The sequence below is a fragment of the Glycine max genome, chromosome 2, assembly GCF_000004515.6.
Source record: "Glycine max cultivar Williams 82 chromosome 2, Glycine_max_v4.0, whole genome shotgun sequence".
Lineage (NCBI taxonomy): Eukaryota > Viridiplantae > Streptophyta > Magnoliopsida > Fabales > Fabaceae > Glycine > Glycine max.
The window spans coordinates 3,740,109-3,759,165 of NC_016089.4; the positions used below are offsets into that span (position 1 = coordinate 3,740,109).

The following is a 19,057-nucleotide window of genomic DNA, read 5'->3' on the forward strand; positions in this document are numbered from 1 at the left end:
AGAAAGGATAAAATAAAAAATAATAATATGAAGAGATAATATGTGATATTTATTTAAAGAAACTAAAAAAATTAATTATCGTAGTTCTCACAAGTGTGAAGATGATTTACTTGAGAGTGGAGACACTAATGAAAAAAAAAGTAAACTACATTGTTTCAAGAATGGGAAAAGAGATAGAGATAAAAAAAAATCTTATAATTTATAAATATCTTTTGAGAATTTGATTTTGTTTGTATTGAATCAAGTAGTGTCGTGTTATTTACGTAAGAGTAAGGGTAACTCTCCAATGGGAGTTGCCTCTTATTTTATGTAAGACTATAAACTTAAGTGAAGAAACTATTTTTTATAATTTTTTTAATTATTTGAGTAAATTTATGTGATAATGAGAATTTTTTAAAATATAATATTTATATTTTTTATAAAAAAATTACAATAAATTATTTTTTAGTAATAAAAAAAAATATTTATCTGACACATAATAATATCATAATTAAGTAAAAATAAAAAAATTTAAAAATTTGAGTTTTTAAAGTTTTTTACCATTGGAACAAAATTATATATTAACTTCTTACATTGAATTAACACTGTAGGAACCATAAAAATATCATAAAAATAAAAAAAAATAACTTTAAAAAGGTACTTAAGAAATTTGCTTAATGTAGTAATTGCCTTCTGTTTTTTAGTTCTCATTTATAATTAAAATACTTTTTTAGAAATAGATTGTGAAGTTCATTTAAAAAACTTTATAGTGTTATACTGTTTTTGGATTGAAGAAAAATTTATTAAAAATAATAAAAGTATATAATTGTTATGGAGGAGTATTGCATTTTGCAACTCTCATCAATTGCATTGTTAAAGATACTCTTATTAAATGTTATATAACTGTTATTGTTCTTAATTATTAAACAAAATCTTAATCAAGGAATCCAGTTAACTGTGCATAAAGCAGGTCTAGATGACCCACTTATATATATTTCACTTGCACGCGGGAATGTCATTTCGTAAGATTACGCTTTACATTTCCATCTTTAAGTAAAACTAAAGCTGCAAGCAAAAAGCGAAACCAAAGCAAAGCAATTATTTTAGGAAAATCATGCAAAGTATTAATTAACCATTTAAGCTTTTGCTCAACTGCCCATAAACATAATTGAAAGAAAAATGTACTTCTGCTTGCAGCTTGTAGTTACTATGGAATCAGTAGATAAAAAGTCAATTCATGAACAGAATGACTCATGTTATTAATATATTTTCTACATTTCTTAAAATGGGTCTAAGAATGATTATCTTATGACGTTGCTTTAGAATAGTTTTAAGTTAATGATGTACCGTACTAATGATTAGCCTACACAGTATTTTCTGTGTAGAAAATTTTATTTTATTTTACCATCTAACATTATGTCCAATACTCGGCCCATTGCCTTATGCATGATCTTCACAGGTTCAAACCTCAATTTAAATCATACTTTATAAACTGTACATTAAAATGTTGTCTAGTTATACAGAATAAAAAAATTATGCTATGCATCATCTTTATATAATCTCCATGCTTTTCGTTTCTTTTTGTTTTCTATTATTTTTCCAATTAGTAGTACATGGAATAAGTGCAGTGACTAAGGGAATATATGAGTACCTCTACCATTCTTCGGATACTATCTCATTTTAAGTGGAACAGTGTAACAGTGTTTTTATCGTACCATAACAGTGGCCACAACCATTTAAACCAGTTTATTATGGCATTGTCATACCCCAAAAGTATGCAATTCCACTGTTGCATTAAATCATTGCTTTTCTTCTCAAAGTTCTCCATTTAAATGATTCGGTAGTTTGCTTCCCCATCAAATTTCTAACAAGTTCGTGGTAAGTGATGTCGGTGTGCTCTATGAACCTTAACTTTGTAGGGAATTATTATTAAGTGTCTTCAATTTTAGCTTTTAGCCTCCGTATATTATGTCTAAATTTGCTATCATTTCTGGGCCCATTAAATAAATATTGGTATATAGTTTTTTATTAACAAGACTTTTGAGGGTTACCTAGTATTTGTTCTCATTGCCTCTGAATTCTTTATTGCATTTGGACATTTGGTGGAAGGAATGGAGATGGCTACCTAAGGGTGGATGTGCTAGCTTTTATTTATTTATTATTTAATTATTTTGCCAATTCGTTTTCAGAATATAATAACATCTTTAGGTGTCAATTGCTAAAACTGACTCCCTTTTACACTTTTCCCCGATTATTTCTCTCCGTGCCTGGGGATGAGTTGGGTAAATAATTATATACGATTATTTATGAAGTGGGGGTAGTGCACGAGTTAGTTGAAAAAAAAATCATTTTTTAATTAATCAAGCAACTTTTTTTTCTTTTTGAAAAACATATCGTATTATTGTACAAAAAAAGATTAATAATAAAAATACATTCAAACAAGTCCTAGTTTTTTTTTAGTTTGTTTTAAATTTTGGCAGAATTAATTTTAAAATAACCATATTAAAGGAGTTAATTAAATAAAATAAAATTTCTGCTCATTGTAAATTTTAATTTGTTGTGCGAAGAAAAAGTTTACAATGTGATCGCAACTTAATTAGCAAGTTGATTGAAGAATTTAGATTGATGTTTAGTCTGGTTTTTATGATTAGCCTCACACTTGATTGTGATGGCAAGTTATATTGTATGTGTTTCTTGCTTAGTTAGCTTCTTAACTTTTTATATGGCCAAGTTATGAAAAGATTCAAGTGTTAAAGCAATTTAAACACCATGATTTCCATAAAATATTGAATTGTTTATTTTTTAAAACTTAAAAATCAACCAATGAAGTATTAACACCCCTTCGTCAAATTTTTGTATCTCTTCATACTATTTAGCAACGCTCTTATACGAATATATATGTTTGTTTATAACATGTCTTGTAAAATCCAACATGTTTCATTCTCGTCTATCGACAAGGTGCCATTTTTAAAAAATTGCATGATCAACCATATGCATTCAAACGACTCTTTTCCATTGCTAGCTAAAGGTCGACATTGGCTGTATGTTAGGTTTCTTGTATGATCAATTTGTTACACCCTGATTTTCTCGTGCTAGCCGATTTGGACTACAGCCTTGAGGTTTTGTTCTCTGATATTGTGCTTTATGTTGCATTCCTTAATGGATTTTGTGGGTTTTCGCCCATATTAATTAATTAATCCCAAACAAATTACTCTTATAGAAATTAACTTTAAGATTAAAAACAATATCAGAACTTTGAAGGACAACTGTTATAGCCTGCAATTTTTCCCAATTCATATTTATCTAAAATAGCATCATCAACATATTGTAATAGATATACACTTCCCTCATCATCCTGAAAACCCTAGAATTATCCAAGTTCAATCGCCTTCCTAGCAAACTAGTTAACCCTTTGGCCACAATAAGAAAAAAAAATGGGTGCAAAGGGATCTCCTTATCAATACCAAAAAAATATGTCCTTGCCAAAGACCTTTTGCACCACATGAGAAGAGCTATCATTCACTAGAGAGGCATATATCAAAAGTTTAAAATTTTATAGAAACTGAAATCATAAGGTGACAGATTAATATTTTAAAAAAATAGGGACACAAATAGAAAAGAAAAAAAAATAAGAGGACTAGAACAAAAACTGCATAATTATATAGATTAAAATATTATTCAAAGCAGTAATTGTTTTTTTTCAAAACCAATTAATTAAATCAAATCAACCTATTCTGGATATATTAATTTCATTTGAATTCGGTCAATATACATAAATACATATACATACATACATAATGTTATATAAGCGTATAAAATGATGGCAATTTATGTATATTGTGAGAAAGAAACATATATCCAAACAAATAAATCAGAATTTCGTATTTCAAATTTAATGATATGTTAATAAACATCATTTGTGTATGTTTTGTCGTGGTATAGTCGGATGTATTAATGACAAAAACAAAAGATATGGAAAAGGGAAATTGTGTGGATTATATTTATATGTTGTACAAGGGAAAAGAATAAAGGAAATATCGTAAGGAAGATGAACTCCACCTATTTTATTGGAAGGAATCACAAGGTAGCTATATGTACCAAATAATGAAAAATATGATTTGGGAAAATAAACAAAATGAAATGGAATCTAGATAAGTTTTCATATTTAAGAATTTAGGGACATGATGATGCCATTGTCATAAATTCAGACATGGAAGTCATGATTCATTGAGGGATGGGTGAGGGCACGCAAGAACAGGTGAAGAGTCACTGGGTAATGGTATCTTCCATTTTGGTGCAAGCTGGATGCAAGTGGAGTAAGCATTTGACAATGTCAGCCCTAATATAGTAGCCTGTTGTCTTCTTTAGAATTTAGTCTTCAATAAAAAAAGAAATTACATCTGAACATCAATTGTATACATTTTTTTTTAATAATAGAGAGATAAAATGAGAGGAAATCGAAATATAAGATAAAATATTATATGATAAGAAAATAAATAAATATTTTAAAATTTATTATAATAATACTTTTCTAAATATATCAAATTTTCTCCCAAAACAAAAAGTAACAAATTAAGATCCAGTCTCACATCTAACACAATCGTAGGTTCAAAATCTACTCTTTTTCTTGATGAGAGGAAGAAAATATAAATATTTTTATAAGTATTCTTGTATTTTGGAGCCTTCATTTGTCACACCATCTCTTTCCCCTAAATTTGATCGATCTCTACCAAAAAAAGAAAGTAACAAACGAAGTAGCAGATAGAGAGGGCCACCCCCCTCCCCCTCTCCCTATCTCAAAAGCTATATATCCCATTTAAGAACCTCTCAGTTGTTCCACTAGCCTTTTCGCTCCTCCCTCTCAAGCATTCTATGCAACAAACAACATTATATATTCGTAAATGATCAATGGTGCAAAACATTTTGATGGAATTTATGAACGAAGATGCGTGGCTAATTTTCGTCACATTTCATATTATTTTTGCTTTATTTTATTACAAAAAAATTATAAGCATCTCTTACATAATATCGTCATGATTCGTGCATAAATAATTTGTAATATGAGAAAAGTGAATAACATATTCATTTTATTTACCGTTTATTATAAGTAAAATTTTATTAAAATTATAAAATTTTATAAGTGCCACCTTTTATTTAATGAGCTTTTCACTCATAATTTGAGGTTTCTAATAAATTTCTATTAACTGTAGAACATGTCTTAAAATAATGTATTAGAAAGTATTGTTAGAACTTTATATTATGCTCTTAAAATAAAATTCTTTATAATTACTCAGAAATTTATTCAAATAAGAACTAAAGAACATTGTTTTTTTTTAAGGGAAATCAGAACATTGTTCTTGTATATTTCACCTTCGGTATACCCCTTTGTTTGAAAAGCTTATTTTATTGGGATTGTCTTCCCCGTCTCACTCTGTACTGCCAATTGTCAGTTGCTAGGGTTTTTGTCTGAGACGCTGGATTTTTTTCTCGATTTCCTTCCAAGAGTTAGAAGGATTGAGAAAATGTTACATTCAGTTGATAATTAATTTGATTAAAAATGTACATATATGAAGACATGTTTAATTAAAAGTAACGATGAATAGAAGTATTAGAATTCGAACTTAGGAGAGAATAATTAATGGAACAGATGGTCTTTATTTATTTTTAGTGTGCATAAGGTCATGCCAAATTAACAGTGGTTGGTGGGTGATAGCAAAACGTTAAGATCATTACTACTCCCTTTTCTTTTTGTGCATTGCATATCTTGCAAACACACACACGCCCTTATCTCTCTAGCCACATAAAAAGAAGTGGTCCTAATTATGGCTCTGTGATGACGATATCAGTTCAGAGTCATATGCATTATGATTCTTAACTTCTGAGTGTATTTCTAGTTTGCTTGCAGACATATGTGTATATGCTATACAAAACCCGATTTCGTGAAAAAGATTCAGAGGGGGAAAGGGAAAGAACATGTGTGACCAGGACTGTGTATGCGTTTCGTGGTAGTAAGCTCACTCACTATATAAGTTGAAGAATCATATCTGAGTTTAATTCAAACATTCATATATTCATATATATGAAGTAATTAAACCCAATCAAGATTGTTATATTTTACTGAAAGCAAAGTATTGTTATACTTTAAAATTATGAAATTAATCTTTTGAGACGTAAACATTATTGAAGTAGATTTTATTTTTTAATAATCTTTTTCATACATATGATAAAAAATCAAATATCTATTAACATATTTAAAAAAGCCAATTATCTACTACCTATATGTTGAACTATGTTCTTTTAAAAAAATGTTAGGACTATGTTATCAATGTTATTATCTTTTATGTTATATATATATACGAATTAAAATCTCAAAATTATTATATTTTATTGAAAGAAAAGTATCCTTGAACTTAGAAGTTATAAAACCAATCTCTGAGAAATAGAGATGACTGAAATAAGTCTTTTTTAAAATAAAATCTGTTTCAAACATACAAACAGAAATTTGAAAATCTGTCAATATACTTAAAAACTCAATTTTTTACTCACTGTGTTAGATTATATATGTTGGTCAATATTATTATATTTTATGTTATGAAGTAATGATACATAAATATTTTTAAAATTTAAACATTTTATTAATATATGTCTTTTTTGGTCAAATTACAAATTTTATAATGTCTATGTTTTTTTCTAGGTGTTGAATATATTAACAGGTGTTCATCAAACTTTTTTTTATGTTATGATATAATTGCACAGTGGAAACGGCAGGGAAAAGTGCAGAAAAGAGAGTGAATTGTTGGCGAATGAATGGATGGAGGTGATGGTGGTGCGACAAGCAAGCTGGGGTTGTGGTATGGGGGCCACAGTTTTCAGTGTAAGCCAGTCGTATGTGTGTATGTGTGTTTGTGTTATTAGTACAAAGAGCAGTGTGAGAGAGAGAGAGAAAAAAAGCTGCAAGAGAATATAGAAATGCAAATCACGGTCGTCCCATTCTTTTTCTTGTCTTGTCACTATCCACTTCTCTTTTCCCCGCAATTCCCTCTCTCTCTATCTCAACGGGGAGAACTTTTCCGTCCCGTTCGTAATTTAATTAAAACTAAAACTTCATTATTCACCATTCAAGTTAATTTCATGGAGAAACTGTGACTATGTCCGTTTTTTGAGAAAGAAGAGAAGGGTGCTTTGGCGTGCAAGGAAGAGATTAATAGAGAGAGAGAAGACGGGTGAGAGGGATGCATCGTCGTTGGTTTCACTCATTCATGGTTTTGTGTTTGGTGACATAGATACAGTACATGTAAAAAGTTGCTTGTTTCTCCTTCTGTCTTGTTTTATCTGCGGTTTCCCGCCAGCTGACAAGCAAAAACAATAATATAAACATAATAAGATTTATGATATGAAAAAAATATATATTTAAAATTAAAGATAATTTGTATATCATGACAACTTGAGGCGAGGAAGGGCGTAGTAAACTCCGAAATACTTCGGGGAGTTAAAAATAAATATAGATATGAGGATTTCCGATAGCAAGCTGCTGTAAGTTTTACATAATAAGATATATGTAATTTGAGTAATCTCTTAAAAAATATTAAGAATTTATCATAAAACTAAAATTGGAAGGTTCCTATGAAAATTTTGAGTATGTGTTTGTCACAATTTAATTTGGTTTTAATCATACAATCAGTCAATCACGATTAGTTTGAAACAAATTAAAATAATATAAAGTACTATAATATATATTCATGTAGTGTAATAATAATAAAAAAATCAAAAGTAATGGGTGATAACTGATAAGTCTCGACGAGCACATGCAGGCTCCATTCATGAATTAGTTGAAGATTGGATTGCGCACGAATGTTTCTGGATAAGTTTTATATATACTAAAATAATTCAAAAGTTTCATTTTTGTTTAACATTAAAACAATTACAATCAAGCTAGCTAATTTTAAGTATATAAATAATTCTAAAGACATTAGATATATGATGTATATTCTATAGGGAAAACAGACCGATCCTGTAACAAATTTAATAAGAGAGTAACAGCAATAGGCAGCTGACATAACTTCTCCAAAACAACCTACCTACATATTAATATATTAATAAAAATAGAACGTAAAATAGAAATAAAGAGCACACACCCGACAGAATTTGTTTAATGTGAACAAATCTCTCAATACAAAGATAAAGATTACAAGTCATTTAGATCAAAGAAATATTTTCACTATAATTAATAAATGTACAAGAAAGTTTCCAACAAATAAAACATGTTACAAATGGATAAAAACAGAACACCAATACTTACAATAAGAGATAAGAATATGAAACTCTAAAATACAGAACAGAGAATACAAAGTGTATAAAACCTATTGTCCAATGATAAATGAATTCACAATTGCAATATGAAAAACATTGTTTGGGATGTGCAAAAATCACAATAATTTTTATTCATTTCCTTTCACTCTCAATGTTTTATAACTTTTTTTCCCTCACAAATAAGTCTTTCCTATCCTAATCCGACCCCTCTTCACATACAAAATCTCATGTAGTTTTTTACTCCATATAAGAAGAGAACTAAAAAAATCCAACAATTTTGTATCAAACATAATGATAGAAGCAGTGTTATTTACACAAAATGTTCTTCCAGTGATTTTTTCCGCTAAATATATTATTTTTTAATTGAAGTAATTTTAGGCGAGACACCATCAAACATAAAATATAAACATTTCTTTGTATTGGAATTTGAATATTGATTTCTCAAGTTATGAGAGAATAACTTTTTCGAACTCTTGTTTTTTTCCTTCCAATGATTTATAGGCATAAGAGAGAAAAGTATATATAAACTAATGTGACAAAAAAATATTTTTTTAATGATATCAATAATGTTATTCTAACAACAAATGCGTGAGATAGCAATTTACAACTTAAGTTATGTTTGAGAATATGGTTGTAGAGAAACAAATGTACGTTCAATGAATGGATTTTAATCCTACTTTTCAACATCCAAACACATATTTCAACAATTTCAATGGAAAAACAAACATGTTATTAGACACTCCTAATATTTTAGTTCTTGCAATTGATCGAAATTAATTTAACAAATGTTTGTAATTTTTTTTAAAGGCAAAACATGATATATGTTAAACATAATCAGTTATAAAATTATTATTTTTTAGATCAGGTTACAATTGTTTTAACTTCAGTTTTTTACAGCAATTTTTAATTCTAATAAAGATGATTGTAAGGGGAAATTAACTTGCAAATTATTCACATATAGATTTATTCAAATTTTATATATAAGATAAAAACACGTAAAAATTTGAACCAATTCAACTAAATTATATTTTATATAAAAAATTTATTGTAAATATAATGTAATTATATATATGTCTTTAGTTTAGCATAAATAATCGTTATCTTACCAAAAATATGTCACTTTTTAACTATTTAACATTAAAATAGTCTTTGTTGATATAATTTTATTTAATAAAAATTAAATTACGAATTATGAATTTATACTAACAAACAAAGATACTATTAATATATTAAATATTAATATAACTTTCTAAAAAATGCCGATAATATAGTTTTTCTTTTAAAAATCATAACAATAAAGATTAGTTAATTTTTTAAAATAATTATATTTTACATGTAATATATTTAATTAACTTTAAAATTCAAATTTTAAAAAACTAAAACTAAAATCTCAAACACACATACACGACACGACAAAGAGATTGAGTACTCTCTCTGTGTGCGTGTGTCAGAACGTCACATCAGACGTCTATCCGTCCGCTTTGGCTGTTTTTGGAGCATCACATGATGAACTCCATCTACCCCTTCACCCAATTTTTTTTTCCTTTTTGTTTTTTTTCATTTCTTTTCATGTTAATTTTAAAATTAATCCTTTGAAAAAAAAGAAAAAGAAGAAGCATGCTTTTATAATTTCTTGATTAATGTTGTTGCTTAACTTGCTTACGGCCCTTTTTTAAGTATCTAAGCTGAAACAAGCGTGTCGCTTAAATTCACACTATCTTGTCTGAAACTATCACTTTTTTTAAGGGAAAAATTGTCCCCTCTTGTTATGGCTTATTTAGCCTTATCACTCTTTTAACATAACATTCTAGTTAAGGATCGGATTTCCCTAATAAGGAAATGGTGCAAAGCAACTTCAATTTTCAATGGATTAGTTATTTGGATCTTGTAAAAGGATTAGACCAAGGTAATCCTTACCTTCATTCCTGTGTAGTAATTATCATCGATAGTTGAATGCTTTATTCTTTTTACTTATTTTGGCTAAAGTCTCTCTGATTCAATTAATTGAAAGTTCAAATGCTTGACTATTTTAGCTAGTTTGCGATTATACGAAGCGACAATGGATGCAGTTAGTGTGACATGATAACAATTATCTTAACAAAGGACCTTTCGGACTTCCCCCTTAATGGATCCAAAATGCATTGTCTGGTCTCACATATTAAAATTAAAAAATGTGTTAAAAGTGAATAAAATTAAATTAAAGTCATGGGCTAGGGATAGATAAATGTGTGAGAATGGCATTGGATGATTGATGGCTAAAGTAGTTTTGATCCAAGGGCAGGGGTGATAACATATAAGTTGCTGTTGAAGACTCGTGTTAACAGAGTAACGAGTCATGAAGAACTTTTCTTTCTGCATCAATTATTGGGGGCCGTTCCAGATTTTAATGTGATTAGACTGCCCATCACCTTCCATTTCCAAAACAGTTTCTTTTCTTTACTTTTTTCTTATCAACACAATTTGAAATTTGGATAGTTGAAAAAGGAAAAACATAAATATTATATTGTTTATAGAATAGTATTATTAATCTCACTGTAATTTATAGCGCTAAATATGTTTGTGTCCCCATTTTTTTAAAAAAGAAATTGTACCTAAACAATTTTTTTAACATTTTTATCTTGATTGTTTCCTGTATTAATATTTTTAGCACCTAATTTTAAGTACCAAATTTAAGTTATGAAGTGATATTACCTACAAAGTATAAATTAAGTGACTAATAGTTTGGTTGGAATGACAAAAATTTGTTCTATAATTATATAAATAGAATGATATTTGTGGGAAATTTTTTTTTTTCATTGATACTTTATTTCTTTAAGAATTAATTTCATCACTTTCCACCTAAAAAATATCTTACGTTACTTTCAGACAAAGAAAAAAATTATGAAGTTAAAGTTGATAGTGATGATAGCAAACACTTAACGTCAAGTAGTTAGCTAGTTTAACTTATCAGTTATGTATAATTTTTATAATATGTTATATTTTTATTTTTCATTAGGTAAATTCATATCATTAACTACTTTCAGAAAATGGGAGATTAAAAACATTATTTAAAAAACAAACATGACCATATCACGTTAGACTACATAATAACGTGGCAAGTTTATTAAATTGTTGTTAACATGATTATATGTCACTGCTTGACGCTATACTTGACACAGATGCTAAAAGTGTTAACTAGGGAAAAAAATGCTAAAAAACTATATTTATCGACTAAAATTGAATTTTACAAAAAGTTTAAGGATAAAATTCATATTTAACATTAATTTTTAAAATAAATTTTAATCATTTTTTGCGATTGATTCTTTAATTATTATTTTAAAAAATCTGTTAGTAAGATCTTCTTATCTATTTGTTTATTATATCTTTTATTTTATTTTATATTTGTGCATCTTTCTTTAATTTATATCCTGTGAATGTAACAAAATTGTATAAGAATAATTTTTTAAACAACAATACATAAGTCAGAGTCAGAGATCTGTCTAGAGTACGCACAATAATTTTTTGGGTTGAATCTGTATGTTCTTGTTTTATTTTTCTATATTATTATATGTGCCCAGGTTGTTTTTTAGTTAATGTACACAGTATGTATTGTGTATGCTCATTTCGTAAAATCCATCTGACGTTGACGTAAGTTTCTAGCGAATCTGAGTTTAACCGTGCAAGTGCTATAGCGATAAGAAAATTACGGAGAAAAAAAAAAGAAAATTTGAATTAAAAAAAGAAAAAAAAAAACAGAAATTTGTATTTTTTTTAATTAAATAAAAGTATTATCATTCATATTTCTTTCTTTATTTATTTTATTTCTTCTCATATAAAAATAGCATAAATGTAAGGTTTTTTTGTTTTCTTTTTGACTTGTTATACCTAGAATAAAATTGATACCCTTTAGTGTTATAGTATATTTATTTTGTTTTATGATATAGTGGCCTACTATCTATTATATTTTTTTAAAATAAAAGTAGCTTATTTTGTTTAATGATCATTTGTTTTATGATCATGACTAATATTTATTTTATTTGCTGTCACAAAACTAATACAAAAAATTGGCTTCACATACGGTTTAACAAGAAATAAAAACAAATTTAAAAATCCAGGAACTAAAAAAAATAGTAAATCCTAATTTATAAATTTAGTATAAACATTTCTAGATGGTGTATTGATTTTTTTTTTCTTGAGCCTTGAGCTCTTGACACAGAAGAGAAAGGACGAAAGAAATTAAGGTTGTAACTCTTGTCATGTGTTGTCTTTCATTAGCAATGGTTCATTTAGAAAAAATCAAGTGATTGCCTTACACTTTACATACACCTCTCACCATATTCTAACTCGCAATTAAGTCATTTCTTTGTTCTAATTAATATAGAGTTTGTTATTCCGGCAGTTGCAGATTTAAGCATCACAAATTCACAATTTTTCCAAGCACCACTGTTTCTAAGGCACATTAGCCGCAAATAAGAAGCAATCCATTTTATAAGTTCCCTAGAAACAAGAACGTATATCTCAAATGTGGATACCTCGTGTTTTTACCAAATTTTGAATTGTTAGTCAACTATAAGTCAGTGAGTAAATAATAATGTTTTAGTAGGGTTAAAAGATGAATTACTTATTATCTACCTCTTTTATTTATAAAATGGTACTTATGTATGGGTTAATGACTTAGTGGGATGGATAGGTGATTACTCAGTGGACAAATAATCAGTTGACTGGTTACTATGCACTGACAAGGCAGGACCAGCACACCTCGTATCAATTATATACTATTGTCTAAACTCTTATCTACACTGGAGAGCCGGTATTCTAAAACTTACAATTAAAATTTAATAAATATTAACTCGTTTAATTAAAATTGTAGAATACCGAATGAAGACGAACCATGACAAATAATCCGTATATATTGTCTATATGCACTAGAGGAGAAACATGCGTGCTTGGTATGTTTGAGTAAGCTTGGGTGGTCTTTTCCAAAGATTGGGGAAGACAATGGCTCCTTATTTTCCATAACGCATTCTATGGATTGCGATGTGCCGCCTTAGCATTTATATTCAGTTTCTCACGCCAGTCAAGAGTGTGCTTTTAGTTGGTGAAGAGATGCTGACCCCATAACGTCATTCTCCTTTGAACTGCCGTCGTTTATTTGATTCCTACATCACAGAATGATATTACAGCGTTTTTTGTCAAAATGCCCAAAAGTTCATCCATTCTCACTACTCATTTTCTCCTCAAACTTTTTTAACTAGCTAGTATATTCTTGTTTTTTTTTTTTGTCAATTTAAATATCTATTCTTACATGTGTTTGTAACTATAGTAGTTCATATATAAATTGTTTAATTGAATTGAAAGTATTTAATGAGATCAAGTAATAAACTGCGTGACAATTAAATATAAATCAATATAAAAGCATTTGACAATTTCAACATTTAATGTATTTTTATTAACTTATTATCTTAAAATTTAGCATGATAATTTTAACTTTGAGTTAGGAGAATAACTTATCAAGGAATGATAAAATGGGATGATTATACTCAATTTCTTTTTAAGTATAATGATTTATTACTTTTAAAAAAAATGAAACGCCATAATACTTTTTTTAATATGTTTCTTTCTTTAAAAAAAGATAAAAAGAGACAAAAAAAAAGTCTAATAACTTAGGTGTGGGTATCGAATAATTTATTTTAATCAAATCAAATTATAAGTTATTAGAGTGACTTGTCAACCATAATCTTAAATCATGACTAGTTTCTAAAAAATAACTATTAAAAATATTATTAATGCTAAGTGTTAGTGTTATATTTTTAATGAAAGAAAATTGTAGTTTTAATTGTTTAGCATTAACTGTTTTTTAATCAGTGTATTAGCGAAGTAAGTGCATGTTGACGCCAAAAGCTCGTCACCCATGTCGGAGGAAGACCGCACGTAGCAACAGCTGCCATTAATGCCGACAACTTACATTTTTTATTTATTTTCGTGTGTAATAATTCCCTTGTCCCTGTCTTCCTCCGCCATGCTCATCACTCACACTACTACTACTACCCTAGCTAGTATCTATCACTCAAATTCCATTTGTTCTTTGGATAAATGGTGTACATGTACACTTTAATTTTTAGTCTAATCTAAGAAATTAAATAAAAAAGAGAGAGGCATAATTAAATGTAAAAGAGAAATGAAAATAAGAGAGATAAAAAATAAAGAAAAATGTAAAAATATTATCCAAAAGTGTGAAATTGTACTAGTGTTACTGTTCTTCTTTCTCATACTGAAAAGCACTCCTACAAGGCTACAGCTATAATAACATTACACGCACTCCCTCTGGCCCCCGCTCTCGCTTGATCCCTCCTATGTGGGAGCAAACAAAGCAATCTACTTATGCTTCGTTTACTCCACGCGCCACCCACGCGCCTCCTTGCACGAGTCCCATACGACGTCACTTCATTTCAGGCACTGGAATGCGTGCACCCTAAAATTAACCCGTAGAGTTTCAGTTTCAGTGCCTGTCATGCGATTTGATGGAGAGCGTGGCATGATTTTGTTCTGTCTCCATTTTTTGGTTGTATTATCCATATATTTTTTTATCATATTAAAATTGATCATTTAATCCCACATTCTTTCTCTTTTTATTATATAAATATAATATAAATTTCAGTGAAAAGTATTATATATATATATATATATATAATTTCTTTATTTTTTATTCAGCAATATTTCTTCATATAATTTTTAATGTGTGATAAAATTATTTTTACACAACATTCTTGTAGTAACGTGTGAATAAAAGAGTTTTTGCAACTTGTATTTTTAATGTAAATGTTAAAAATTAAAATTTCATTTTATCATTTTGTTTTTGCAATGATTTTCTTTTTTCATTAATTACATAAACTAAAAAGTAAACTTGTATTGTGTCTTTTCAATGATATCAATATATTTATCATTGAACGCTTTTTGCTTTCATTTTGTCGAACTAAAAAAAGTAGTATAAAGAAATAACTTAATAAGTTTGCGCAAATGGCAAAGTTAACTTTGTTATGTTGAATAAAATTAATTGAAAATTAGCTGAAAACTGATATTTGAAATATGAAAAAATATTTTTTTAAATTATAAATGTTAGATAAGATCAGTTATCGAAATAATTGAATAGTGCAAAATAAAAAATAATAATAAAATCTTGATTTATTTTAAAATGATAATAAGAAAATTAATAAATGTATTAAGGACAATAATAAAATATAAGAAGTTAGAAGTTTGCATCTTAAAAAATCTTAGAAACTATTAAAAAAAACTTGTTTATTTAACCGTTAAATTTTTTTTTCAATTAATAAAATAAAACTAAAAATTAACTAAAATATGTCGTCAAACATTAAGAGTTCAATTTTGATGTGTAATTAATATAATTCAAAATTAAAGGTAAAATTAGTTTGTAAATAGGTCCTTATACTATTACAAAAAAATTTAATTAGGTCCCTTTGTTTTCTTTTTCAATTGGACCCCTATATTTTAAATTTTTAATGAGGTCCCTCCATCATCCTTGATTTGAGATTTGTTTGGAATGCAAACATGGTAAGGTTATGTGGATTTTTTAATTTTTATTATTTATAAAAAATAAAAATTTTGAAAAAAGCGTTGTGGTTGACAATTTTGTGTTCCATGAGCTCCACAAACTGCTACAAAGGAGATTATGGAGATGTGAACAACATTGCAGACCAATTAATGACTAATCACATATTAGGGTTAGAGTTATGGTCTAGGAGATGTAAAATATATGTTTTAAGCTTAGGGTTACACTTTGAGACCTTCCGGAGATAATGAACAGTTATGAATGAAGATGGAGACATAACAACGAAGTGCAATATGACATCATAATATAATAAAATAATTACATGTGCTACACCAACACCATCTAGGCTAACATAAAATCACACTTGGTATCTACATGTAGAGAAATTATTAAGTGATTTAGGATATCATGTTATTTATGACACCAATCAATAATCGTGTGACATGTGAACATATATTCACTAAATTAAATATAATTTACTAATTATCTAAAAAGAATTAATAGTGTTATCTCTTAATTTAAAAGATTTTAATCAATTTAAAATATTAAGTTATTTACATGTCAGATGATTATTTGTTAAAACCATGGATGACATGGTCATCTTAGATCACCTAATAATTTTCCAACATGTGTATATATAATGAAATATTTTATCAAATCTAATAAATTTCGCTTGAGAAATTAACATATTGACCTGATTGCAAATTTAAAAATTAATAAAGGATCCAATTGAAAAATAAATAAAACTTAGGGACTTAATTACAATTTTTGTAATAGTATGGGGATTTGAGACTGATTTAACCAAAATTAATTTTAATAATGTTTATAATAAAGTATAAGATAAACGGATAGAAAAAAGAAAAAAGAGAAACTGATCGTTATTTTAAATAATGTTCAAAATGAATAAATCAATTTTTATATAAATATATTGAGTCTTATATAATTAAATTTGTAACTAATTTGTAACTAACTAAATAAAATTGTAATAAATTAAATTAATGACTAACTTTTAACCAACTAAACTAATGTTTAATTAACTTTAACCGACTAAACTAATCTTTATATCTAATAATTTATATCTATCCTTTTTGTCATTTGTCCTCGCCCCATAGGGAGGAGAGTACCACGGCCACCGAAAGTGAAAACTTTTCGCTGTTAATTTTCCGTATCCATTCATCTGCAAGCGGTGAAAAACAAAAATTTACCGAGTAACCGGAGACAGCCGGTGGAAGGTGACGATCTTAAGACAAAAAATCGAGAGAGAGAGAGAGAGAGTGGTATATTATGCTCTCATTGTCGTGTCCTCCGAAAACAGAGAACCGCAAAAGTATATGAACGAATACACCTTTGGACAAAGAAAGCACGAAGGCACAGAGAGAGAAACACTGCGAGAGAGAGAGTACGAGACCCCCACCACCCGAATTTCTCAAAACTTGTTAAACAGTATCGAAAAGTTAACGAAATTGAAAGAATTTCGCGAAATGGAATTCGAGGATCAAGAGGAGCAGGAGGAGGAGCTGTGTATGGGTGGCGGCGGAGCGGGTTACGACCCGACCCGGATGAAGGTTCCGGTAGCGGCGGAGCCGGTAAGGAGCACCAACGGCGGCGGCGGAAGGGCGAGGTACAGGGAGTGTTTGAAGAACCACGCCGTTGGGATCGGAGGCCACGCGCTTGACGGTTGCGGCGAGTTTATGGCGGCGGGGATGGAGGGCACCCTTGACGCGTTGAAATGCGCCGCGTGCAGCTGCCACCGCAACTTTCACCGTAAGGAGGCGGATTCCTCCGCCGTGGTCGCCTTCTCCGGCGGGGACCCGTATTTAATTCCCCACCACCACCCGCCGCCGCAGTTTGCGGCGTACTACCGTCATCCGGCGGGGTATCTCCACGTGGCGGGACAGCAGCACCGTTCGGCGGTGGGGGGGACGCTGGCGCTGCCGTCGACGTCCGGCGGCGGCGGAACTCAGAGCACGCGTGAGGACCAGGAAGACATTTCGAACAATCCGAGTGCAGGAGGAACAGGGTCCAAGAAACGGTTCAGAACAAAATTCACTGTGGAGCAAAAGGAGAAAATGCTTGAACTTGCTGAAAAACTAGGGTGGAGGATTCAGAAACAGGACGAGGCTGTGGTCCAAGCCTTCTGCAACGAAACCGGTGTCAAGCGTCACGTTCTCAAGGTTTGGATGCATAACAACAAGCACACCCTCGGTAAGAAGCCCTAGGAAAGAACAAAAACAAAAAAAGAAAAAGAAAAGTCTCCAACTTGCTACCATCTTTAGGGTTTCTTTCTCTTTTTTCCATTAAGGACTGTTAATTTTAGTGTTTCAGGATGTAGCTAGGTAAGGTTAATTATTGCTGCTGCTGGACTAATTTTAATTTTCATTCAAGTGCCAAAAAATGCAGTCTTTCATCAGTTATCTTCTTTTCTTTTTTTTTTTCTCATTGTGACTGCGACATGTTCTAGTTTTAGTATTTTTGTGCAGTTTGTTACAACGGTGGTGTAGTGACGCGTTTGGAACCTTTTTTTTCGGGTGGATGATATCACGAAGGTTAATTAAGATGGCATCTAGTTTGTTTGTCTATTCTGATACTACTATGATGATAACTCTATTCTAAGACAAATATAACTTCCTCGGTAGCTTCAATGTGTTCTCACTCACCTGCATTTTCCGTTTTTCATGTCTTTCATTCCATTCCTCTCTCTCTTTTACTTCTTCGGCTAACGGCAAACCTTTTTGGGTCATACTACCACGCACTGAAAAAAGTGGGAAATCCTCGTGCTAAGGTCTCATTTCAGCGTATCCGTCATGCATTTTCAATTTTTTTCAGAAACCTACCTATTTGTTTTTCTTGCTTTAATTTTAACGTGTTTTAATTTTAATTTATATATAATTAATATATAACTTTAGGTATAAGATGTTTTAGTTGGCAGGAGTTTGTAATCCTTGGATGGTATAGGGCATTAATTATTTGATGGGGTAGAATGTACATTATATTATATTCAATTTTATGCATTTTATTTTCCCAAATGAGCTAGAAATCAGAAACACTTTCATAAGTTGTTATATGTTGAATTCACTGTGGAGGAGGTTGAACAGGAACCAGTTTGTTTGTATTAGTGGTTGGGTCTTCCTTTCTTCATCATGACCTGGGGTCTGAGCAAGGAAAGGGACTGTTGTAATTAATGTTTTATTTTATTGCATCGCGTTTTGTGAAGTTTGTGAA

At 29.5% G+C, this 19,057-nt stretch overlaps 1 protein-coding gene across 1 annotated transcript; it reads left to right on the forward strand.

Moving 5' to 3' along the window:
* Nucleotides 1–17,116: 17,116 nt before the first annotated feature.
* Nucleotides 17,117–18,245, forward strand: LOC100808910 (zinc-finger homeodomain protein 1). The gene has a single exon (XM_003519791.5). The coding sequence runs from the start codon at nucleotides 17,167–17,169 to the stop codon at nucleotides 18,052–18,054; it is 888 nt and encodes a 295-aa protein (XP_003519839.2). The 5' UTR covers nucleotides 17,117–17,166; the 3' UTR covers nucleotides 18,055–18,245.
* The last annotated feature ends 812 nt before the right edge of the window (nucleotides 18,246–19,057 follow it).

Coding starts and splice junctions, on each gene's coding strand:
- LOC100808910 (XM_003519791.5), top strand. CDS start 17,167: ATGAACGAATACACCTTTGGACAAAGAAAGCACGAAGGCACAGAGAGA.